General features: G+C 36.3%; 1 protein-coding gene across 1 annotated transcript in view; it reads left to right on the top strand.

Moving 5' to 3' along the window:
- GABPA (GA binding protein transcription factor subunit alpha) overlaps window positions 1-25864 on the top strand; it is a 33507-nt gene extending 7643 nt beyond the window's left edge. Inside the window, 9 exon segments of the mRNA XM_045085184.1 lie at window positions 1914-2058; window positions 5634-5718; window positions 7740-7985; window positions 15002-15135; window positions 15137-15197; window positions 18348-18401; window positions 19314-19454; window positions 19700-19892; window positions 24770-25864. Coding sequence (XP_044941119.1) covers window positions 1914-2058; window positions 5634-5718; window positions 7740-7985; window positions 15002-15135; window positions 15137-15197; window positions 18348-18401; window positions 19314-19454; window positions 19700-19892; window positions 24770-24998 — 1288 coding nt within the window. The 3' untranslated portion in view covers window positions 24999-25864.
- The last annotated feature ends 762 nt before the right edge of the window (window positions 25865-26626 follow it).

Raw genomic sequence — 26626 nt, 5'->3', positions numbered from 1 at the left:
CATAGATAATAGAGGACTTCTGTGGAATAAATGAAGGTTTAGAATAACTCTGTGTTGAATGTACAAAATCACCAAGGTTGACAGGGATGCTGAGTGTGGAGAGTCGAGCTGAGATTTAAAACCTTAAATTTTTAATAGAGCTTTTCAATGTGTTTGAGTGTGCTAAATCTACTCTCAGTCATCAGATACGTATATGTACGTGTGCGTGTGCGTGTGTGTTTATACATACGTAGGTGGATATATTTATTTTTGTGTATACACACAAATGGCACACATATCCTAAAGTGTTTACTATTTGGCCCTTTACAGAAAATCTTTGCAGGTGTCTCATGTAAGAAATTCATAATTACTGTGTTAACCTGGGGAGTAGCCATTAAGGAGCTGTGAAGCTGTAGTACACAGTAGTTGTGCAGGAATTTAGGTCCCGTGATGTGAGATCATCCAGTTTTTCAGGAGAAATTCAGATTTTTGCATGAAGTTTCCCAAGGTTTAAATGGTGGCAACAAAATACTTAAACATTTTTTAAATGTTGAGCTCAAATAAAATAGGTTCTAAATCTATCTTTTTTTTTTCTCTAAATCTATCTTCAAGTGGCATTTCTTCTAAAGAATGGTTGTTAAAAAGAAAATTATAGCCTATTGTGCTATCACTAAAGAATTTGGTAAAAATATTCAGCCAAAAGACCCAATTAATTTACCTTAACAAAAATAATAGTAATAATAGTTTACTATCATTTAAAAATAATTTTCGTTTTTAATCATGAGTGGTCTACTATAAACTTTTGAAGTATTAGAAAAATTTAGGCTGTGTACCTTTATTGAATATAATACATGTATCGCATTACACTTGGAATTTATGTGAAAATGGAACTTGACAAACTTTTTATTTCTTTTAATTTTTATTTTTAAATTATTTTTATTAACATATAATGTATTATTTGCTCTAGGGGTACAGGTCTGTGAATCATCAGGCTTACACATTTCACAGCACTAAACCATAGCACACGGACAAATTTTTAAATACATGGTGCTGTCTTTGACAACTACAGTGAGAATTAAATCATATTAAAAGTAAACATGCAGTGAAACTTCATTGACTTCCAGCTCACCAATCTAGTAGATATTATTTGATGTCTGTTTTCTCTTTGAGTCCATATAAGGATTTTGAAAAAAGTATGTAAAATTATTTGCCAAAGATTTTACCCCCAGGGCACTTAAGATTTCGTAGAATTCAAAGTATGAAATAACAATATAGAAGAGCTTCAGAGTTTTAAAGCAGGAGTATATATATATATATATATATTTTTTTTTTAAAGATTTTTAATATAATTTTTTATTTTTTATAAACATATATTTTTATCCCCAGGGGTACAGGTCTGTGGGTACGAGAAGAATAAATGAAAGAAGATGGGATTGGGAGGGAGTATATATATTTTTTTAATGTGGAATTGCACTGATTATAACTGGTAGTTCTCAGATTAAATTAAATAGAAAGTATTTTATATAATTTATATTTTTATACCTTATTACGTACATTTATGTTGGGAAAGGAAATTGAGTAGTAGAAATGGCATACAAAATTTGACAGGACTCTTTATTTTCCATTTTGGGCCTAAAATTTTCCAAAATAAATTGAAAATGTAATATTTATATTTCCCTATAAATATGGTATATGCAGTATTTATTTTTATTTATATACACACACACACACAAACACATAACCATAACCCTAAGGAGATTACATTTGCAAGGTTGCTTTAAATTTCATGCAAGAATTTCTCTGCAATTTAGTATTCAGTTTGGCAGTGCTAGTTGGTGATAAGCCTACAACTACAAATAGTGTCTATGCAGAAATGAGTTTTGAAAACCAGACTTTAGAAATAATTGTTAACCGTTATATCCTTTAATATTTAGTATTGTGGAACAAACCTACACACCAGCTGAATGTGTAAGCCAGGCTATAGACATCAATGAGCCAATAGGCAATTTAAAGAAATTGCTAGAACCAAGACTACAGTGTTCTTTGGATGCTCATGAAATTTGCCTGCAAGATATCCAGGTAATTTTTTTTTTTCTTTTGAGATTTATATTTTAGCATTTAAGTTTGCATTAGAAATTTTTTTAAAAAGATTTTATTTTTAAGTAATCTCTACACCTAACTTGGGACTTGGACTTACACCCCCAGGGCAAGAGTCACATGCTCTACCTACTAAGCCAGCCAGGCACCCAGAAATATTTATTTGTTAGCCTTTTGTCTCTATAGCTATAGTCTTTATAACAAAATTTGGCCAATATTGCAGAATTTACACATTTAAAATAAAAGTTCTTCCAGCAAAATTCCCTCCATTTAAAATTGTATGTAAAAGATTGAGTACTAGTAGCAACTGGGTAGCTCAGTGGGTTAAGTGTCAGACTCTTAATCTCAGCTCAGGTCTTGATTTCAGGGTCACGAGTTCATGCCCTGCATCAGGCTCCACACTATGTGTGTAGCTTACTTAGGAAATAAAAATCTTGAGTATTGAATCAAATACTTGCTTTTTACTTTCACAAATATGAAATGAGCTTAAATAAATGTGAATCAGAGCCTAAACATGAAGTAGTGAGAAGCACATTGACCTTGGAACTTGAAGTGTGTCCTAACACACTTGTGTGTCCTGACTAGGTTTTAGCTTCTTTGTGCATTAGTGTCGGCATCTTTAAAAAGAGAAAACTGGAGTACGTGATTTTTACCTTCCCTTCCATTTTTATTTGCTCCAGCAGTGAATTTTGGATAAGAACTTAAACACCAGTGTATATATTTTTGGAGTGTATTGCAATAGGATTTTACCTGCAGTCGTATTTTAATAATATGTTCACAGCATATTCATAGTCATGTTTTATAGTATTTGCTCAAGAAAGGTAATATATTCATGTACAAAAAGTAGCTTAGATAGAATTGCTCAGAGAGTTTCTCTAGACCTTTCTTGAATATATGAGTAAGTACTAGAGTTTATATTGGTTTTCATTGTAATTTATACAAATACATAATGTGTCTTCTTTTGGATTGTTTGGTTTGTCTTGCTCTTTCCTTCTCTCCTTTACCTGCCTTGTGTTATAGCTATTCCATGTTACAGGAATTTTGCCTTAGTTTTTTAAAAATTCAAATTATCATATATGTATTATTTTAAAATAAGATTTTGGTGTAGAATACCTTGAAATGTTTTAATGAAATTTGTGCCTTTCAGTTTCCACTCAACCATACTTTTATCTTTTCCTTTCAGTAAGTCTAGTAAATGTTGCGGAGGGGTGGGGAAGGAAGGATATTGTTCTTCCAGAATTAGAGAATGTATGTGGGTCTGATATTAATAATTTTAGGATTTAAAGTTTTTCTTCTCTCATGGAGAGAATAAACTAGCACAATCTTTTTGGAAGGTAAACTGGTATTTAATGTCTATAAATGTTAAATGTGAAATACCTAGTAGTTCACCTCAATAAATTGTTCTTAGAGAAATACTCACCTAGGTGAGCAAAGTTGTACATATGAGCCGTTCATTGCATGGTTGTGCAGAAAGTGAAAATAACTTCAAATGTTCCAAAAACACAGAAGGAGAGAAATAACTTCTGTAGATTATTGTCTAAGGCAGCCATGACAGATTGGTGAACTAGAGCTATATGGGCAGTTTACCTTGAATGAAAAAATATTTGCAGAACACTGCTGCATTATCTCTTTTTAAATTCACATTAGTCTTTGAAATCAGCATATTTTTAATTACATTCTGCAGATGTAGAAACTGAGATTTAAAGATCAACAATTTGCCAGTACATAGTTAAAAAGAGGTACAGTAGAATTTGAACCCAGGCCTGTGTGACTCCAAAACTCTTTGTTACAGTTATTTGAGGCAGGCTTTTAAGAAAGTCAGCTCAGCATCACTGGACTTCACCTGATTTTCTCATATGTAAAGTAAAGTGAAATCTGGACTTGACCTCTTACTTGCCTTTCAGCTATAGCATTTGTTGTTCTAACATGCTTTCTTAGCATATCTGAACTACCCAAAATGAAAATATCACTTACGAAATACCCGGCACATCACAAGTTCTCAGAAAACATTAGTTGAATAAGTGGAAATACGCATAACTGATTGTATCACAGAATTCCAGGCTAGCCTAGGATCCACATCATTTTGCAGTCCTCCCTGTCTCCCTCCCTCTCCTCAAAAAAAATGCGAGATTAACAACTTCTCTTCCTCACATCAGTTAACCACATCCACTTGGAATCAGAATGCTTGCTGCTTGTGGTGATGCTTTTTTATTTTCAGATGAGTGCTGACTTGAAAGCCAGTGGAAAGTAGTGGAGTTGTGCTGATTTGAGGAGTATGTGTACTAGTTGTGGTATATTCAGTACTACCTGGGAGTTTACTTCCATAGTTACATATGCTGTAGCTTCTAGTAAATCGTACCTGTGTCTCCTTCAGAGAGGAGAAATCTTGAGATAGGGGAGTTTGTAACAGCATCAGGCGCACTTCTAAGGAGTGAAACTACCATATTTGACCTATCTTTCTGCATGGTTACATAGTTTGTGTCATCCTGTTGTTGGGCCTAAAGTCACTTAAGATTGTAGGTTTTATATGACATTTTTAATATTAGAAAACATGTTTTGTTTTTAAGTTTTATTTATTTATTTGACAGGGAGAGACACAGCGAGAGAGGGAATACAAGCAGGGGGAGTGAGAGAGAGAAAGAAGCAGGCTTCCTGCCAAGCAGGGAGCCCGACATGGGGCTGGTTCTCAGAACCCTGAGATCATGACCTGAGCTGAAGGCAGAGGCTTAACCCACTGAGCCACCCAGGTGCCCCTAGAAAACATGTTTGTACCAGGACTATAGTATTGACTGAATTCTTGGGAATGGGAGTCACAGGAGCTTTGTATCTCTAGCTGCATGAAATGCAGGCACAGGAATATACATTATTCAAGATCATTGCAATGCAGGTCTGTCTTTAAAATGGTGACAGACAACATCTGAAAGCCAGTTACCTTTTGTCATCAGGTTGCTGTTGTGTGAAATGCATTCACACATGGAGGGAGACATGGAGGATCAAAACACGAGTACTGAAAAGATACAGAACTTTGATTGAAGATATCAAAGCTAGGCTAAGTAATAAGGTCATAAGTCCCTTAACTTTATCAACTTCATTGCAAGAGATTTAGAGTTAACCTTGATCTTAAATGTGTGGCATTCATTATAAGGGGGACATGGCAAAAAATGTTAATAGATTTATATAAGTCACCCCACTAAATAAGCACCCTCGCTTATTCGTGACAGATATATTGCATTATCTTCTGCTTAAAATATATTTACAGAATAAACAGTCACCTTTTGACATTTGACATTATTTAAAATCCTAAATTAGACTCCAGAGCTAGAGGAAACCACCATGTCAAATAAATTTGGTTAATTTATGTTGTTCTTAATTACTACCACAATGGTTAAAAGATGTTTAATTTTGGCAAAGAATTACAAGGTATGACAACTTGGATAATTAGATGTGTTCTTATAATTTCATTAGTATGCCTCAGTAATTAAGTCCTATTTGATACATACATTTGTATTAAACCTGATGACTAAATCAAAGGAATCTTAATCATTTTCCATGTTTAGCTGGATCCAGAACGAAGTTTATTTGACCAAGGAGTAAAAACAGATGGAACTGTACAACTTAGTGTACAGGTAATTTCTTACCAAGGTAAGCTACTTTTATGGTTATTTAAAAGTTTAGCTCATGTTTTTTTAAAATATGGAAGAGCTCAGTTTTTACAAGTTTGGGGTGTTTTAGGTGGTTGTCTAAATTACTTAATGTAATATTATAGCCAGACACTCGTGCTTTTGGTTTCATTATTAGATCTGTCAGGGTGAAGCAGATAGTATAACGTATTCTTTTTTTTTTTCTTTTTTCTTTTTTCTTTTTGTTTAGTATAACAAATTCTAACTAGTTTTTTTTAGGGAAGGTTACATTGTAAGGTAGAGAGAGCTGGTAGAACAGATTCTGGTTGACTTTCTCAGAACTGCAGAACTGGATTGCCAAAGAAGCTATTGCCCTGCCATGATCTGGAAAATGCCAGATCCAAAAGCCACCATTACAACTGTCAACCTAGAACCACTCTGCCATCACATTGATCCACACGAGCCAAAAAATGGGTTCCATGTACCTACTTGTTCCTTCTTGTTTCCAGATAGAAGGCGTATGCCAGTGTTTCTAGAGCCAGAATCACAACTGGACCCCTCGCCACCAGAAAATCTTTTCCCTACAGTTTAGCATAGAGAGAGGGATTGGCAAAAGATGTTGAGTAACTCAGTTACCCATATCCATCACAGTATTTTACTAATCTTGTGTAAGTACAAAAGTTAGAAAATTAGGAAACCATTTTAGTTTAAAACCTGAGATTTTTTTAAAAACATGTTTTGTTAGAAGTTCTGACCGGAGTTTTAGACTTGTTTTAATGTTGGAACATACTAGGTTGCTTACACTGGCATTTCACAAATCATAGTGTTCTCAGACTGTAAAAATGGTAGTTATCCCTTCCGATCTACAATTTCCCCAGTACTGTCACTGACAGTAAGAAAGAAATTCTTTGTTTTATCTTTAAAAGCCTAGTCACCTCTCAATGTAAGTAGATTTGGGAAGAGCTGACTTGATGAAATTTGAGTGACAGATGAGGGAATAAATCTTAGAAAAATATTTTTTTTAAGTTACAGTTATTTTTCTTAAGTATATTTGAAAAAAGTGATTTACGTTTATACCGTATAATGAGTGATACAACATATTTTATTATAGAGTTTGTGTTCAGGGAGGATTGAAGTTGAATTTTAATCTTTCAAACACACTTTGATTAAATTTGATGTAGAATGTAACAGAATCCATGACCAGACAGTAGTTGTTAAGTAATAATGATAGTTTTTTAGATCTGTCTTGTAACGGAAGTGTCTGAGATGATTTTATAAAGGGCTAATTTATTTTGTTTTGAATATTTTAAGAATTTGGAGGTTTTTTCTTTCAATTGAAAATGGAAATCAGAAGTTACTAATGTGAATTTAATTTAACAAACTCCGTGCCTTTTCATTTTTAAATATGAACTTTGACTTTTGAAAAGAAAAGCAGTCCGTAAATAACTTTAATTTGCTTAGAAGGACTCTTAAAAATTCTATAGGTGGGTAGCTACTACTCATTTATACTTTTCCTAGTCTGGTTTTTATTTTCTAATCCATATTGGTACTTTTTTCTAATAAATGTTTCTATGTAGCTGTGTGTGTGATGTTGTTGGTGGTGTTTTTATGTCCTTTTAGACTTGCAGAAAAGTTGCAAGAGTAGTGAAAGAATTCTGGGATGTCCTTTACCCAGATTCTCTGTTAACTTTTATTACATTTGCTTTATTCTCCATCCCCCTGTCCCACATTACCTTTTGTTGCCCAGTTTAAGAATAAGCGGCAGACATGATTTCCTTCTATCCCTAAATGCATCAGTATATGTGTTTTCTAAAAACAAGGTTTTCTTCTATATGACTACATTACAATTATCAAAATCAGGAAATTAATATTAACACATTACTGTTATCTAATCTACCAAAGTTCTAGTGAATAATTTTATTTGTGTCTAAAAGAGAGCATTTGCTTTACCATTTGAGAACGTAGAATCTAAGCTGAATTTTATTTTTTTAGTGACTTTTGTGTTTTCATTTAGATTTACTTTTTTTTTTTTAAATTCTTTAGGAATTGAACCCAAGTTAAACATCCTTGAAATTGTTAAACCTGCGGAAACAGTTGAAGTAGTCATTGATCCAGATGCCCACCATGCTGAAGCAGAAGCACATCTTGTTGAGGAAGCTCAAGTTATAACTCTTGATGGCACAAAACACATTACAACTATTTCAGATGAAACCTCAGAACAAGTGACAAGATGGGCTGCCGCTCTGGAAGGTTACAGGAAAGAGCAAGAGCGCCTTGGGATACCTTATGGTAATAAAATACTTAATTACATATTAGTAGAACAATAAGAATTAACCTTGACGTAGAGGATGCTAGGGTGAGTAAGTTGGTCATTTTAAATGTAAAATTTCATTTATTTATTTATTTATTTATTTATTTATTTATTTTGAAAGATTTATTTATTTATTTGACAGAGAGAGAGATTACAAGTAGGCAGAGAGACAGGCAGAGAGAGAGAGGAGGAAGCAGGCTCCCTGCTGAGCAGAGAGCCCGATGCGGGACTCGATCCCAGGACCCTGAGATCATAACCCGAGCCGAAGGCAGCGGCTTAACCCACTGAGCCACCCAGGCGCCCTAAATGTAAAATTTTAAATTGATTTTCTGGATCTCTCTTTTTATCCCCTTTGGACAAATATTGTCCTGAGTGCTAAGAGTATAAAGAAATTAAAAAAAAAAAAATTCTGTCTTTAGGGTATCACTGTGGAGTTGAAGAGAGAGAACATAAATGAAAAGAACTACCATAAAAAGTAGCATGTTTTTAAGCTGTCGGTAACTTGTATAAAGGGAATATGCTATTGGGATCTTAAAGAGATCAGGGGCACCTGGGTTGCTTAGTCAGTTGAGCGTCTGACTTTTGACCTTGTCTCAGGTCATGGTCGCAGGTACCTGGGATCAAGGCCCAAGTCAAACTCCGCCCCTCCCCAACTAAAATAAATAAATCTTTAAAAAAGAGAGAGAGAGAGAGAAAGAATCTCAAAGGGATCACAGTGGTCTTGGGAACTTTGGGGGAAAGGTTTGTTTTAGAAAAACTATTGGGAGAAGACAGTCCAGACAGGAAATGCGTGTGCAAAAGTTAGACTCAGCAGTGAGTAGCGAGATTTGATGGAGTTACTCTCTAGCATTATAGAACTGCTTTTGATTGATGGACGTGACCATGGTAGATGAATGTGGCAGCAGTGCATGACCTACATTGGCACAGTAGAAACTGAATGAAGGGAAAACAGGAACATGTTGTAGTTGACCTGTCACTAGGTTAGCCTAGACTCGATAATTTATGTGGGAAGAGATGAATGAAACTAGTGATGGGGCTGAGCAGCTGACTGGTGGATTGTGTGAGGGTAGAGAGGAGAGATTCAAGTACTGATACAGCTTCTCAAGCTTGGGTGACTAGGGCAGCGATCATACTGATGAGACCTGGTTACATATTTATTATGTATTTAGTGAGCTACATATGCCAGCCATCATGTTAAATGCTGGACTTTGAATGGCACATGAGAAAGATAGGCCAAGCTCCCAGAGCTTAAGTGGAGGACATGGGGAAGTCTGGTATTGGAAAGATTTGTCTAGGGAAAGTGTTGTACATATTACAGCTGAAGGTGGCCAGAAAGTATTTTCAGGTACACAAGACTTGGACTGGAGATAAAAATGTTTCCTGGGACTTAGCTGTGTTGAGTTTGTCTAGAAGCTATATGAGCATATACAGTCTCTGATAGAGAGAGAGAAAATGGAAAGGAACACAGTGTTAAAGGCTGGGCCTTGTTGGCATTTCAGGTTACGGAAAAGGAATGAAGACATGGAATAGCTGAGGAGATAGAAGGAAAATAAGAGCTGTGTATAGTGTCTCTGGAATTGAAAAAGAATTTTAGATGGTCAAGAGTGGCCACAGTGCTGACAAAGTGAAAAAAATGCCAAGTGAGGGGCACCTAGGTGGCTCAGTTGGTTAAGCATCTGCCTTGGGCTCAGGTCATGATCCCAGGGTCTTGTGATCGAGCCCCACATTGGGCTCCTTACTCAGTAGGGAGCCTGCTTCTCCCTCTCCCTCTGCCTGCTGCTCCCTCTGGTTGTTCGTTCTCTCTCTCTCTCTCTCTCTCTCTCTGTCAAATAAATGAAATCTTTTTTTAAAAAAAAGCCAACTGAGTAGTATCTATTAAATTTGGTGATCAGAGGTTCATTGGTAGATTTAGAAAAAAAGTAACTAGAGTTAGACAAAGCTGAATTACAGGAAAAAATAGACATAGAAGTGGAGAAAACAGTATTAACCTTTGGTGGGCAAATGGGAAGAGTGTTGGAGGGATAAATAAATATTATTGAAGGTTCATGAGTTGTTAGTAACCTTAGTATTCGTAGATGAAATCGGCACAAGCAGAAGGATAGATGAGGAGATGGACTTTTAATCGGCACCTGAGAAGGTAGGCCCGTTCGAAGGACCACATAGAGCCATTCTTCAGATACGTGATTGACGATATTGTTACTTATCTTTGACTTGTAAAAGCTAGCATAGACATCATTGTTGACCTTGCTGTTAGTGAGTTTGCAGTCACCTCTGAGAGAGGAAATGCTGAAAAGGAAGGAAGAGAGCATAAAAACACTCGAAATAATATTTTACATAGTTTACTAGACTTCCAACAAGAACCCTTCAGTAGTAGGATCTTTTATGGAGAGTAGTATATAATAATGAATTGTATAGAGAGCAAGATTATAAACTCTGACTCAGGAGTACCTACCTAGGGGTATCATTTACTTTAGAATAAAGCTCTTTTTTTTTTTTTTTAAGATTTTTTTTTTAATTTATTAATTTGTCAGAGAGAGAGATCACAAGTAGGCTGAGAGACAGGCAGAGAGAAAGAAAAAGCAGGCCCCCTGCTGAGCAGAGAGCCCGATGTGGGGCTCAGTGCCAATGTGGGGCTCAATCCCAGGACGCTGGGATCATGATCTGAGCCGAAGACAGAGGCTTAACCCACTGAGCCACCCAGGCGTCCCTAAGTTGACTTAATTTTTAGTTTGTAGATTTCTGTATATACCAGGACTGACTTTCTCCCATTTCCATCACTCTGTTTTGTGCCTATAATTTTTCCCAAATTCTGAAGTATCTCTGGATTGGTTCTTTTGTAGATGTGCCATAGTGCTGTCATCCTTGGACATCCTTGACTTGGCCTGCATTGTTGGATCCATTTTTCAGGATCTTATATTTGCCTTTTTCTTCGTTTAATTCTACCATTTACTCATTATTCTCTCATTCCTCGGTATAGGTTTCCTTAGAAAGGACACCTAGGAAATAAAAGTTGCTTTCGGGGGTGCCTGGGTGGTTCAGTAGGTTAAACTTCTGCCTTGGCTCAGGTCATGATCTCTGATCCTAGGATCGAGCCTCGCATCGGGCTCTCTGCTCAGCGGGGAGCCTGCTTCCCCTCTCTCTCTTCCTGCCTCTCTGCCTACTCATGATCTCTGTCAAATGAATACATAAAATCTTTAAAAAAAAAAAAAGTTGCTTTTGTTTTTGGTTTGGCAGGGTGTTTTTCTGTTTGTTTGTTTTATTGGTGGGGGAGACTTTACATATCTGAAAATGTATTTATTCTTTATTCTGCTCTCTCTGATTGAAAGCTTGGGTATAGAATATTAAGTTGAAATACTATTTTTCCTCAAAATTTATATGGCCCTGTTCTGTTTCATTATAGTGTGAGATGTTCAGGGGGCATTCTGATTCTGGTTCCTTTTTATATCCTTTTTATTTTTCTCTCTGGAAGCTGTTTTGATCTCCTTTTTATCTCTGGTCTTTAACTTGGTTTAGTGGCATCTATTTCATGTGCTGTAGATTTATGGATTATGGGGAAGCATTGCATAGCCCGGCACTCCCTAGTGTAGTAGCCACTAGTCCCACGTGAGCACTTCACATGTGCCTGGTCTGACCTGAGCCTGTACTGTGAGTGTCATATACTTGGTACAAACAGAGAAGAATGTAAAATCTTTTAAAATTTTTGTGTTGATTACATGTTGAAATAACATTTGGAAACATTATTACAATATTAAAATTATTACAATAAATTTCACTTTTTTTTTTTTTTTAATATAGCTGTGAGAAAACTTTAAAATTACCTGGTGGCCTGCATTATATTTCTCTTGGACAGCTGCTGATCTAGACAATTGTAGCCTTCAGTTCTGGGAAATTTTCCTGCATTATTATTTTGATAATGACCTTCAGTGTTGTTCTTTTTTTCTGAGACTCTTGCTGAATCTCCTGGGCTGATCTTCTGTATCTTTTTTTCTTTCGTTTGTCATTTTTGTATCTATATGAACAACTTTCTGCCAAATTTCTTGTCTTTATATAACAACCTATCCTGATAGTTATTTTCACTTTACAAGGGCTTTTCATTTTTGTTTTTCCTTTTAGCATTCTGATCACATTTTTTTCTTTTTTTTTTTTTTTTTCATTTTGTTATTGCATTATTTCTGCGTCTGGATTCTAGTTTTCTGTTTATTTTTATTTAATGCTTTGTTTTGAGTCTCAAATATCTGTTCCTGCTCATCTGTTCATAGTTAAAAGTGAATAACTTTAAAGCTAATTAGTTTGAAGCTCTGGAAGGGAGTTCTTGACCATACTCTGCTAAAATGGGATATTGGTCATTTCATAAAGATTTCCAGGTGTCAGTATGTATATAGATATTTTTCCTGGGTATCTTTAACGTCTCTGGAGAATTGGCCAAATACCTGACAGGAGTAGAAAGTTCAGGTGAGGATTTCAGGTTGATGTATATGTGAATGCTGCATTCTGGAAATGGAAAGGGAAGTGCAGAGGGTCTCACTCTTCAGTTTGTAGACTTTTATTACTGGGATCAATGTACATTTCATGTCTGTCCCAGAAGTTCGGGGGATGGGGTAGTGGCGGGGGTCAGGATATGGACATGAGCTTGGGATGGTTTTCGGTTGGCTCCTGAGAATGAAGGAGAGGCCCTGGAGGTTCTGACAACACCATACACTTTAAATCAGTCCCCTGATTTTCCGCTTCCACTTCTCCTGCTACCTGGAATGACCACAGCCTGAGCCAATAGAGGGACTTTGTAGTCAGGAAACACTTGTTACTGTACCCTCCTGGATAGATATTTTAGGTCACAGCTTCTACTTCACTTGATTTTCACTCTGCTGACTGTCTTCGAAAACTAGTTGAAAGTTTCCCATCTGTTTGCATCTTCACTTACGTTCCTATGAGTTTACTTCTTTTAAAAATTCCTTTACTGTCATTTTACTAGGGTCTTAGAGAATAAACAGGGAGAATATGCACAGACAATTAGTTATGTTACACCAGAAGTCCTGATATTATTTAAGAAAACAAATCAGACATTACATTTGCCCCAATGTTTTTGATCATGTTACGTTTTTTGGCTCATGTTTATGTAAAATGAGGTTACTTGAACTTATAATGGAAAGTGTAGCTCGGGATAGCTTTTCTAGCTTTCTATAATTCTTTCTGTTATTTTCAAGTAGTATAAAAAATAGATCCAGTAGAGGCACTTGGCTAGCTCAGTCAGAAGAGCACATGACTCTGATATCCAGGTTGTGGTTTAAGCCCCATGTTGAGTGTAGATGTTACCTAAATAAACAAAACTTTAAAAACAAAAACAAAAATGTTGCCACTGGCTTTCTCAATTGCTGTCAGTTCCCTTAATCCACTCTCCCATGGACTTCCTCTTCTTCGGTGTTTCTGGGCCGCTGCATGGTTTAGATTCCATTCCCTCTAGTTTCTCATTGTGTTCACTCTCCTGGATGTGATCCATGGCTCAGTTTGAAAAACCCAAAGGTGCTACACTATTCCAGCCCCTTAAATCTTACCATGGACCTTTGCACTCGATCGGGCAAAACTATTTGAGCTTGGCCTGTTGTGCTCAGTGAAAACTTCTTGGCTGTGTTGAAGTTCTCCTGTGCTTAGAATGAAAATGGGTCCGATTTTCCTTTGTTTCCACCTTTGCTTTCTCCTAAACAGATACTGATACCATGAAGGTCTCTGAATGTTACTGCTTTGTCTTCTGTGTATTTTGGGCTTCCGTGGAGATAACTTTGTTCACTTGGTTTTATTGTAAATATACATGGAATTTTGGTTTTGCTATCCTTGGCTTTTAGTGGTGTTTTTTTTAATGTGTGCATTCAAAGACATTAAAAAACTTTGCTGCCATGTTCTCAAAATCCTTCTCCCTTTCCTCTTTATGAAAAGATCAAATAAAAAATCAGTTCTTTGGCTGTCAATCCTGTATAATGTTTGATTCATCTTTTATTATAAATTGGCTCTTGATAAGTACCTAAATGTGTTTTTCCCCACTTACTCCAATTGAATAGCCTGCATCTTAGGGGCATATAACCAATAATACTGCTTAGATAGATCATCTTCTCCATGCAAAAATACCTAAACCGAAATTAATTCAGCCAGTTTTTATTGAACTTATATGGGTAGAATACTTTATTGGGTGCTAGGGATACAGCAGTGAAATATTTATACATGTTGGCCATCTTTTTCATTTGTGAACTCAATTAGATAGTAAAAAAAAGATGAGGAAAATGACTATTTAGATTTACTTTTCATAGATTTAACAAATAAGGCCATGCATAAGGCATTGTGGTAAACTCCGAAGATAAGCAGTGGTTTATAAGACACAGTCCTTATATTTCAGACCTTAATGTATTACAGGGAAAGACAGCTGAGAAAACATGGAATTTGCATGTTGTAGTATAAATGCCACTAAAGGGTAAATACAGGAACACCAGCTTTTTACAAGAAGCGAAAGGGAGGAAAGATGTTTTGCACATTTTGGAAAGTGAGTCTAGCTCTTCAGAAACCCCTTAATAGTTTTCTTCCCCCCCCCCCCCCCCCAGTGCACCAAATTATACAATGCTGCAAAGTAATGTTTAAAACTTGGATGATTTATGCCATTCTCTTTAGAGAAATCCCACTTTTTATTCTTTCAGTTGACCCATTGAAGAGCAATTTTATGTTATTTTTTTCTTGATAAAATTTCAGACTAATTGATATAAATCAGGTGAATTCATTAAAAGTTTAGATTGAGAAATTGAAAAGGAGTTGAGGAGAAAATGTAGTGTTAAAACCCTTTTTATTTATTTGCGTTTATTTACTTCTCTTAACTTGGGGGAAGATCCTTTCTGGATTTCTCTCTCTCTCTGTGTGTGTGTGTGTGTGTGTGTGTGTGTGTGTATTGACAAAGTAACTGTGAATTTATATGATATCTAAGATAGGACTAGGCTAATGGTAATATTTTTCTCTTTAGATCCTATACAGTGGTCTACAGACCAAGTCCTGCACTGGGTGGTTTGGGTAATGAAGGAGTTCAGCATGACTGATATAGACCTGACCACACTCAACATTTCTGGAAGAGAATTATGCAGTCTCAACCAAGAAGATTTTTTTCCAGCGAGTGCCTCGGGGAGAAATTCTATGGAGTCATCTGGAACTTCTTCGAAAATGTATAAAATTTGAATTATTACCTGTGTGCACTGTAACTTGAGTTTAACTTTATTCTGTATAACTTTGTCTTCATTGTTTATTGTGGTCTTTGATAATAGCAATAATAATTAACACCTACTAATTGTACAAGCTGTGCTGGGAGCTTTATATGTATTATCTAATTTAATCCCTCTAACTGATGCACAAATCAATACTTTCCTTATTTTTAAGATAGGATACCATGGCTTAAAGAGCCAGTCCCTCGAGGGTACAGGGCTAGGGAATGGCAGAGCCAAGATCCAAAACCAGACTAAAGAATGCCGGAATCCAAGCTAAGATTCTGTGTCCTACACTTAGCTCTCTTCATAAATTCCATCCGTTGACTTCTGTTTCATCAGTCAGTTCTTTCATTTTGAAGTCTGCTTTTTATAAGTGTTTCCATGTTGGCTCCACAGACATTATTATTATGATTAAGTGACTATATACAGAAATTGGAAACTACTTGGCTGACCAACAAAAAGCTCAAATAAATGTAAATTATTTTGTTTGAATTTTAATCCTTCTTATATTTCAGTGACTATCTGTGAAAACATTAGCAGTACCCTGTTCCCTCACATCATTATACAGCTGGCCAGAAATGCTAGCCAGACCCACATACTTTTCAGAATGTGTGAATAAGACAAACTCTGACTTTGTTTTTGTAATGGTCATGGATAAAAAGGTAACTGGTAGGGTTTGTTCTATTACCTGCCCAGTAAAGGAACAGCTCTGGTTGGAGGGGTTTTCCACAGGCTTAGGGTTTTTATCTGGGATGCTTTTTCTGCTGCTAAATAAAAAATGAACTCTAGAGAGAGGCTTTCCTTCATTGGTCAGAGTTTCTCTCTTTCATGGAATTTCTTAAATAGTAGAGGGGGAAGTATCTATTGACACCGAAAGTCTTACTTAATTCTTTACATTTACAGGGTTTATTTCCAGTTTTTCTTATTAGATAAGTAAGTTAAATGTTCTGGTTTAAGTTTTGTCTTTGGTTTCACAGGGGTTTTGGGGGGGGCTTTTTCCATCTCTACGCAGTTTTTCAGGTAAATAAGGAAAACTCTTGAATTGTTTTGGGTTTTTAACATGTGAGTCATGTTTACTGAAATGCATCCTGGTAGGAATTGTCAGGATTAGGACAAAGACGGTGTTTAGACTACAGTTTAAAATTGGTGGGTTTTGCTGTCTCCTTCATGGCAGCACTTTGTTGTGGTTGTCTCTGGTTGTCCTAGTGTTTCTCAGTCTTTAAAGCTCATTCAGAGACTTCACAGGAATCTTGTGTATCTGTTCATTTCTTTGAAGCGGGGAGAATGCTCAGAACTAAGAATCTGGATGAATTAGTAACATCTCCAGTTTACTGAAAAGTTAAGCTATGTTTCAAGTATTATGCTTTTAGAAAACATTTTCCTTGGTGGAAAATGTGGCTCAGTCAGTTGAGCGTCTGCCTTTGGCTTGGCTCATGATCCCAGGGTTCTGGGATCGAGCCCCATGTCGGGCTCCCTGCTCTGTTGGGAGCCTGCTTCCTCCTCTCTCCCTCTGCTTGCAGCTCCCCCTGCTTGTGTGTGCACTCGATCTCTCTGTCAAATAAATAAATGAGAATCTATTTAAAAACAAAAACATTTTCCTTTAATCCTTATGATGGCCTCATGAGGTTGTAGGTGGGATAGCTCATTTAAACATGAGGAAATTAATGCTTCAGTTGGTTGAACAATTTACCAAAGTCCCACAGCCAATAAGTGAGGGCTAAGATCAGAACCAAGATCTGAGGCTGGTCCCATGTAATTATATAAACCCCCAAAGAAACCCCTTATCTGACAGGGAAGCTTTAGATCTCTTTTTGATTTCTCAGTCCTTTCCAGCTCCGTGTGCCTAGAACCGGATCTTGGCATGGCACCCGAAGTAGAACTGTGCTCGGTGCCCGGGCTGGTACTCGCCCGGTACGCAGTACACCTTGAAGAGAAAGGCATCTAATCTGTGATGGGCATTAAATAAATCGGCTGAACTAGTAGAGACGGGGGAAATAGGAACTTTCGTTAAAGAAATAAAGAATAGAATTTGGGTAGGGGATAGCAACAGACGAGTTCAGAGTGGCTCTCTTAGTGGTTATATTAGGACCTTTTACAGTGTAACTCATGTTGAGAGCTGTCTTTGTAGCCATCGTTATATTATTTCGTTCACTTGTGACTTGTAGGACCACTATAGTTTAATTGAAAATTTAACTATCTTTAAGCAGCATTATAAAGTTAAAGCCCTTTTGGAACGCCTGGTGGCTCAGTCAGTTCAGCATCCGACTCTTGATTTCAGCTCGGGTGATGATTCAGGGTCATGAGATTGTGGGGATCCCTGCTCCACACAGAGCCTGCTTGAGATTCTCTCTCCCTAAATAAAATCTTAGAAAAAAAAGTTAAAGCAGTTTTATTCAATCTGTTAGAACAGATTAGTAAACTCTGAAGATCTCATCTTGACTGAGAATGTATACCTAACAAATGCTAAGTAATTTCAGTGTGGTGTACATTCTCATCTTTGATTTGATTTTAAATGTTTCCATGGTTTAAATGGTTTTATACAGATTAAATAGATTTAGATATAGATATTTATGTTATGAGGCTATCCAGCTCGGAATCTGAACTGCTATTTTATACTATGAATTGTGAAAAGTAACTGCATTTTTCTAACATTTCTTTTCTTAATGTTAAAAGAATTAGAGCTCTCCATGTGTTATTTCTCTTAAAAATATCTTTGGGGGAGCCTGGGTGGCTCAGTGGGTTGAGCCGCTGCCTTCAGCTCAAGTCATGATCTCAGGGTCCTGGGATCGAGTTCTGCATCAGGCTCTCTGCTCGGCAGGGATCCTGCTTCCCTCTCTCTCTCTCTCTCTGCCTGCCTCTCCATCTACTTGTGATCTCTCTCTGTCAAGTGAATAAATAAAATCTTTTAAAAAAAAATATATATATATATATATATATATCTTTTTCTTGCAAAGTGAATATCAAGTATTTCTTTAGGTTATTGTGCCATTAAGTTTTGTTGAATGTTTTGCTTTTTAGTTTATCTGCTTGGTCAGTTGAATTGAGTTTTACTGACTTGAGTTTGTATTTCTGGGGTAAATGTAAACAAAAATTTTTATGTGTGTTCTTCAGATGTGTTGGCAAGCCAAGAACAACAGATGAATGAGATAGTTACAATTGATCAGCGTGAGTATTCATGCTTTCTTTTAATTTAGCACTGCAAGGTAATAAAATTAATTTTTAACTTTTTATGAAATGTTTTAGATACACCAAGAAATAAAGTATAGTAGCTAACATCTGTGTACACTGGAAGAATTAAAACTTTATGTATCAACTTTGCCTGTTTTAGATCTCATTTTAAATGACTATCTTGAATTGATGTTTATTATTCTGTGCATATTTTATATTTTTACCAACTAGGCAACCACACTTTATAGCATTGTTTTATCTGTGTTTAAACTGGGTAAAATGATAATAAACTGTATATATCCTTTTATAACTTGCTTTTTATGTAACAGTTATGAGACTTTTGATGATACTTGCAGTGTGATTTCATTCATTTTCACTGCTGTCTATTCTTTTTAAAAGTCTGAGTATGATGGAATGAGTGTGTGTAAGAATGTGTGGGAGATTCTCTGGTTTATCACAGGGGTTCCTTCCAGCCGGACTAGGGATTACTAAAGCTTTTCACCAAGTGTGGGTAGATGTTGGTGTTCTCCAGTGTGTGTGAGTTCTCATTTGTCCATATTTTTTCCCCAACATTTGATAAACTACTTTTAATGAAGAAATATTCTTAAAACAAATGTTTTTATAATTTCTTGTTTAATCTGTTTATACCACTAAGTTAACTGAAAATAAAACCTCTTATTCCCCAAGATAAGATTGACAGCCCATAATGCAAACATTGTACCTTATCCTCAGGATTTCTTTGGTCATTTTGTTCAAAACTTCTGTGGATTAAGGCTTTTTTAAAATGAGGCCTTTTTTTTTGAGCTGATTAGAAGCACATCAGTAAAACGAATAGCATTTTATATCTTAGTAGATTTTTTACTGCTTGTATTAGAAGGAAAAAAAATTTTTTTCCATTTTTCTTTGCAGCTGTGCAGATTATTCCAGCATCAGTACAGTCTGCTACACCAACTACTATTAAAGTTATAAATAGTAGTGCAAAGGCAGCTAAAGTACAAAGAGCTCCAAGGATTTCAGGAGAAGATAGAAGTTCACCTGGGAACAGAACAGGTATTTTTGCATTATCTTATGGTATTTATAAAATTTGTCAAATCATGTGTATTTTGGTTTTTTTTTTCACTGTATGAAAATATGAATATAGATTATTTCTCTAGCAGTATTTAAACAGCATTTGTTTTAAAAAAAAATTGTTTTTAGCATGGCTAGGGGACGACCCAGAGAAGAAGCAGTGTGGTGCCTTTTGCCTGCTACTAATCCATAGCACTGTGGCCAATGCTTTGTCCTTCTCAATTTAGGAAACAATGGTCAGATCCAGCTGTGGCAGTTTTTGCTAGAACTTCTTACTGACAAGGATGCTCGAGACTGCATTTCTTGGGTTGGTGATGAAGGCGAGTTTAAGCTAAATCAGCCTGAACTAGTTGCACAAAAATGGGGACAACGTAAAAATAAGCCTACAATGAACTATGAGAAACTCAGTCGTGCATTAAGGTAAGTATTTACCATTATTATTTTTTATTATTATTTATTTTTATAATTAAGCCTTTCTAAAAAATTAGTTCTTATTCTAGGTTTAACATTGTTATGTAACATTAAAAGACTTGTTATGTTTATTTAATTAAAAAGCTCATAGTTTCACACTGTTGTTGAAAGTGACTTTTTAAAAAAGATTTATTTTAGAGAGAGTTTGTGTGCTTGAGCATGTGAGGGTGGGGGTGTGGGGGGAGAAGGGGGCAGAGGTAAAGGGAGAAAGAAACTTGACCAGATGCTGTGCTCAGTGCTGAGCCCAGTGGGGGGCTCCATCCCCTGATCCTGAGATCACAACCTGAGATGAAACTAAGAGTCAGACACTTAATCAACTGTGCCACTCGGGCACCCCAAAAATGACTTTTTACAAAGATATTTAGTAATAATTTTGAGGCATGTATTTTTTTTTAGATGATTCCAAGATGATTTGTTTTTATCTGGTGGAAAAGCATATATTACTCTGTTTAAAACATATTTTAATCTCGGAGCTTTCTGCCATCATAAAAGATTAAGGTGCTATCATTTGGATAGGTGAATTGAGTATAAATTTTAGCAAAAATGCAGATATTTTCTGTTTTTATAACGAGGTGCATAATGTCGACCCATTTCTCTGTTCTCTTTTTACCTTCACCCTAAATCTGAATATCCAACCTTTACATGGATTGAATTGGAATAAAATAAAATTATTTGTAACTTCCTATAAGTAGCATGAATATTGTTGAGACAGTTACTCTCAGAAATTATGCTTTTCACGGGAATGGAAATTTAGTATGTGCATTTAAGTAAAAAAGCAGGATATATGGAAATATGGAACTAATGTCTTTTTTTGAAAGAGTGAATATAGTGTAAAACAGCTCTGCGATTTATCTCTATTTCTAAATAATATGTGTTTACTGCTACTTCATGTTTCGTTTGGACATTGTGAATTTCACAGTGAGAGATTATGATTCACCTCTCCACTACACATATTTACACACTCTTTCTCCCTTCATCCTAATGTAATTACATAATTATATGGAAATTGTTGTTATATCAGCATTCAGTGTTAGGGTCATGATCATGTAAGTACTGCTACATATTTTAGCATGATCATTTTTCTTTTCCAAAATAACTTTTCCTTAGCACTCAAAGTAACTAAAATGCTATCTTTTCTTCCTTTTTTATTTTATTTATTTATTTGAGAGAGGGGGCAGATGAGAGAGAGTGCACAAATAGGAGGCAGGGTAGGAGCAGAGGGAGAGGGAGAAGCGGAGCCTGATGTGGGGCTCAGTCCCAAGACCCTCAGGTTATGACCTGAGCTGAAGGCAGACTTAAACCGACTGAGCCACGCAGGCGCCCCTGAAATGCTTTATTTTCGATGTGTTTATCACTTACTTAGTCTCACATACTTTGCCAACTATCTAAAGATCCTCTCCATATGAGAATTAAGGCTGTCCTTTTTGGCAGTTGATATAATTGTATATATACAAGTCCCTTCAAAATTACAGATAAATTATTAGAATTAATCTTTAAGATGTCAGGTCTCCTCTGATAAAAGTTTCAGTGCAGAAAGTTTCTTCGTAGACCTTAACATGGTGATTGTAAAATTTATGTGGGAATATATAGTGCCACAGTAGTTAGGATACCTGAAGAAGATTAACAGAGTGGGAAGACTTGCTCTCCAGGACATCGAAACTTGCTGTAGCTGGAACAATAAGACAATGTGTTCTTTGCTTAGGAGAGACAAATAGACGACAGATTACAGCGGAGAGCCCAGGGAGAGCCAAGAGTATAAGAGTATTTGACTTAAAGATGGTGTGGAAAAAAGACATGAGGAAAGACCTGCTTTTCAGTTGCTAGAGCTGGGATGGTTGACTAACCATGTGGGAAACAAGTGAAACTCAACCTCTTCCTCATACCATACCAGAAATTTGTTCCATGTAGCTTGTAGCTCTAAATACGGAAAGTAAAATAGGAAAGCATCTAGAAATACCTTCATGATGTCGGTAGGTGAGAAAAGACATCAACCAGAATTGACAGCACTGACCCTGATGGAGAAAAGAAATTGGGACTACATTTAAATTAGATTACAATTAAATTTTGGTCAACAGAAGCCATCGTCGGGAGAGTGAAAGGCAAGCCACAAACCCGACGTAATAGTCATGTCTGAAGTCACTTAAGAACTCTTTTACAGATCAGTAGGAGAAATGGGAAAAATAGGCAAGAGACCTGAATAGACACTGGACTGGTGATTATCCGCATGGCCAATGACCATATGCCGCAGCGCACAGCCTCTCGAATCAGGGAAACGCGGTTGGAAACGATGATAAAATGGCACAGCGCGTATCTCAGGCTGGCCTCCATGTGAATGCTTGCCGGTACCAGGTGTTGAGGATGTGGAGCAGCGGGAACGCCTCTACACTTCTGATAGGAATGTAGCCTGTTTGTCTCCTAAATATCTGCCAAACAGAATTAAATGCATACATCTGCACACGTGCTCACAGCAGCATTATTTATAATATCCCAGAACCAGAAACCAAATACCTGTTAGCAGGAGAGCGAATAAATGAATGGTGGTAAACAAGAGTGGACTGTGTGTCCATGGAAATGAACTGGGACTACAAGCACTGATACAGATGAACCTCACAAACGTAATGTTCAGCAAAGCAGTCAGACCCAAAAGAATACATAATGTATGAGTGCATTTGTAGTATAAAGTTCAAGAAGCAGGAGAAGTTTAGGGATACATGTTTTGGGTGACAAGCAGTGAATTACTATCATGGAACAAGATTGTTTTTAACCTTTTAGAGCAAGGCAGGGGTAGTGATTGGGAGGGACCTTGGAAGGATCCTAGGGAAATCTATTTCACATATAAAGGCTAAAAAAAATACAAGTTTAAAAAAAAGAGGGCAAAATCAAGTCCATGAAAATACAGGTATCATGTACCTTTCTACTTTCTTCATTCTGTGGAGGGTACAAATGTGGTGAATGCTATTATAGATAGTGGTTGTATGACAGCATCTAGTAGATGGAAGGACATACTAAGTAAAATTAGAACTTAGTGTTTGTACTCTTTTATCATCATTTACCAAGAGACAAAGGATTATACCAACTCCATTTTCCTCCTTGAAATATAAAACCACTTTCTTCGTTCATCTTACTTTTTTCTCAAGTGTCTTTTTGCTGTAGCCTTACATATTGTGAAGAAATCTTAAGAAATTAAAATACCAGTCTCATTTTAAATTAGATGACAGGCAATTGATGGTTTGTGGGCTAAGATCTAAATTATGTCTGAACGTAATTGGCACAAAAGGAAACACAAGAACTCTGCCCAGTGTATTGTATCTCACTGAGAAAGTGAACATAACTGCCTGTTGGGCTTTCTTCTGAAAAGTGACTTAATTTCCTGCACATAGGTCAGCCTTTCCATTAATGGACTCTTGATTAAGTTGAGTGGCTTTATAATAAAGTCCTGCTAAATATGGTAGTTTACACCATCTTGGTACTTTGGCAAATAGTCGTTCCTTTCATAACTGTTTATTGTCAGACTGGTACAGATGGGCAGTACAGTTTTAAAATCGAAGCTTCACGGAGGTGGGGAAAAATAATAAAGTAAAACAAAATATTAGGCTTAATAGTCTCCCTGCCTATATAAGTCTTAACTTACCTTTTTCCCTTTATTGGAATTGATAGTAAGTAAACTTTTTCCAAAGTAAATCTAAGTCCAGCTCTATTTCCATACATAGCGGCAGTAAACTAGGCTTCTAGAGGGACTTCCTCCAGATTTGTCTTTGTAGGTATAGAACCCTTGTTTCTTTATGATGTCCTCTTCTTGGTTTTCTTTTCTTTTCTTAAGATTTTATTTATTTATTTGTCATAGAGAGAGAAGCGAGAGCGAGCACAGGCAGACAGAGTGGCAGGCAGAGGCAGAGGGAGAAGCAGGCTCCCCGCCAAGCAAGGAGCCCGATGTGGGACTCCATCCCAGGATACTGGGATCATGACCTGAGCCGAAGGCAGCCGCTTAACCAACTGAGCCACCCCGGCGTCCCCTCTTCTTGGTTTTCTGCATCTTATCTGTCTTCTAACCCTTTACTTACACTTCTGATGCTCCTTATTGGATTTGGAGGATTTCACTGAAAGGAGAGCCTTTACATATTAAAATGGTGACGGCAAAGGCATGGCTGCAACTTAAGAGATTTTGTACAGTACAGAAAAGTGGACATTCACACAGTCCATAGAATATGTGTATTACAAATTTCTCCTTTTATGTGGGTTCTTAATTATTAACATAGCTTACGTTTTATAGAGGGCTGTGTGCCAGTCATTGTGTGCTTAAGTGAGCACTCTGCAAAGATAATCCTTTTAACTCCCAACAGTTCTATGAGGGTAAGTACGGTTTTTAACCTCATTGTATAGACGAGGAGTAAAAACTTAGAGAAAATTCGACTTTTGTGTGGTGACAAAATCACACAAAGTCAAGACACTGAATTTTGAATCTGGACATTCTGACTCCAGCCCTTGTTCTTAGGTTCTCTTACTACTCCTAAGGTTTTCTGTTTTGTTTTAATAGTGTTCATTTTTAAATCAGTATTTTATCATAATTGTTGAAATACAGTTTAAAAATTTAGTACATAGAGTTTTAGAATACTGAACATTGAAATTTTAGTAAGCAATTTTTGAAGTTTCCTTGGATAGTAACATTAAATATTTCTCTGTAACTTCAATGTTAGTTGCTATTGGGGTAGATACAGGACTAGGACTAGGCTCCTGCTCAAGGAGGGATCTGAACTATTGTAACAAGACCAAATTCTGTTTTTTTTTTTTTTTTTTCCTATAGTCCTAATGTGTATTTCTTTTTAAAGGTATTATTATGATGGGGACATGATTTGTAAAGTTCAAGGCAAGAGATTTGTGTACAAGTTTGTCTGTGACTTGAAGACTCTTATTGGATACAGTGCAGCAGAGTTGAACCGTTTGGTCACAGAATGTGAACAGAAGAAACTTGCAAAGATGCAGCTTCACGGGATTGCCCAGCCGGTCACAGCAGTAGCCCTGGCCACTGCTTCACTGCAGACGGAAAAGGATAATTGAGCCCAGGACCTTCTGGGAGCCCGAGGTCTTTCTTAAACATTAGAGCAAGTATTGCTCTCAACTTTATTACTGAATTTGAATCTTCTTTTATTTCTAGACTGTACAATCTGATGCATGATTTTTTTATAAATATTTCATACTCTTGTGAATTTGGATCTTTTTACTTTGAGCATATATTTTAGAATACGTGTATGTTAAATTTAAAGGTCACCACAATGTCTTCAGCACCAAGTCAGGTTCATTGTGGGATAGTTTGTTAACAGTCAGGAAAGCTAAACTGGTCAGTATTAATGTCTAGCCCTACCAAAAATAGTCAGTAGCATCTGAGGATGAAAAATAAATGAAGTATCTCCAGGAAACAGTCTGGCTTAACTATTTTTGAAAATATAACTGTTTCCCCTCTCTGCTGCTTTAGATGTTGCTTTACATAGAACCAGAAAATGGAATTTTTCACAGCTAAAGCATGTGTGCCTGTTTCATCTAATCAAGCAGAGCTAAAATACTCATATCAAATAAAATGATAATATTAATAAATTACTAAACTGAGAGTATCAAGTTATTAAAATAATTTATATATTTGCAAGCAAAGGACAATAAGAAGTCGACTGGCAGAAGAGCATTGCTGAAGAAGGAGATCCAGGTTGAAATCTAGCTTAACTCAAGCTAATTTTAAGGATTTTCTGTATAGATTATTCATAATGTCAGGCCAAGAATTTAAATTATTTTAAGAGAGGCATTTAATTCTCTAATAAACCAACTATTAACAAAAATTCTGAAATGATCTCTGTTTTTCTGTCAGAGATTTAAAAAACTGAAAAAGTATACCTCAGCCAGAAAATAAAAGTTTGATTTAGTTTGGTTTGGCATGGCTTGCTTTCTTTCTTTTTCAAAATTGCCGTATACTGCTAGTGTGTTATGCAAAAGCAGCTTATGTAGTCATTGTGTTTCTGATGAAATGAAGACGTTAATCAGTCAGCAGTACTTTCCCTTTCAAGACAGAAGCAAATTACTAGTCCATAGTTCTAAGAAGAAATTCTGACCTCCAGTTTAGACAGTCTTCTCTCCAAACAAAATTTTCCATTTACTGAATTTCTTCCTTTTGAATATTATATATGTGTGAGTATAAATATCTGTATACATGTTCACTTGACCGTTTTAATATATATATATCTATATATAATGATATTCAAAAGGAAAGAGATATTAAAACATAATAACTCATTTTAAGAATGTTTTAATTATATGATTCTCATATGTGAAACTCCTTACTTATCACCAGCTAACACTAAGCAGAAATGGCTAGAAATGTTTCTTTTTTGCTTGCTTGCTTTTGTTTGTTTGTTTTGTTTTGTTTTAAGGTATTCTACATGAATCATGAGATACTGGCAGGAGCTTTTAATCCTCTTAAAGCAGAAGATTGATTGACATACATTACTTTATGCACCTTCTCCCTCACCATTTCCTCTAAATCTATCCCCCAAACAGCTTTGTAAGAGCTCAGTTGATGCTTCTGACTAACCAGGAGGAAAGGGCTTGGTTTTAAGTCAAGGAGGCATTGCTGGTAGTCACTGTACTGGTCCCACATAGTGGTCTGGAATGAACCATAAGGCAGAGATCCTAGGAACAAG

This window comes from Mustela putorius, unplaced genomic scaffold (genome assembly GCF_011764305.1).
Source record: "Mustela putorius furo isolate JIRA1106 unplaced genomic scaffold, ASM1176430v1.1 tig00000832_pilon_pilon_pilon, whole genome shotgun sequence".
Classification (NCBI taxonomy): Eukaryota; Metazoa; Chordata; class Mammalia; order Carnivora; family Mustelidae; genus Mustela; species Mustela putorius.
Note: the sequence above shows the minus strand (reverse complement) of the source record. Positions and strands in the feature narration are given on the sequence as shown.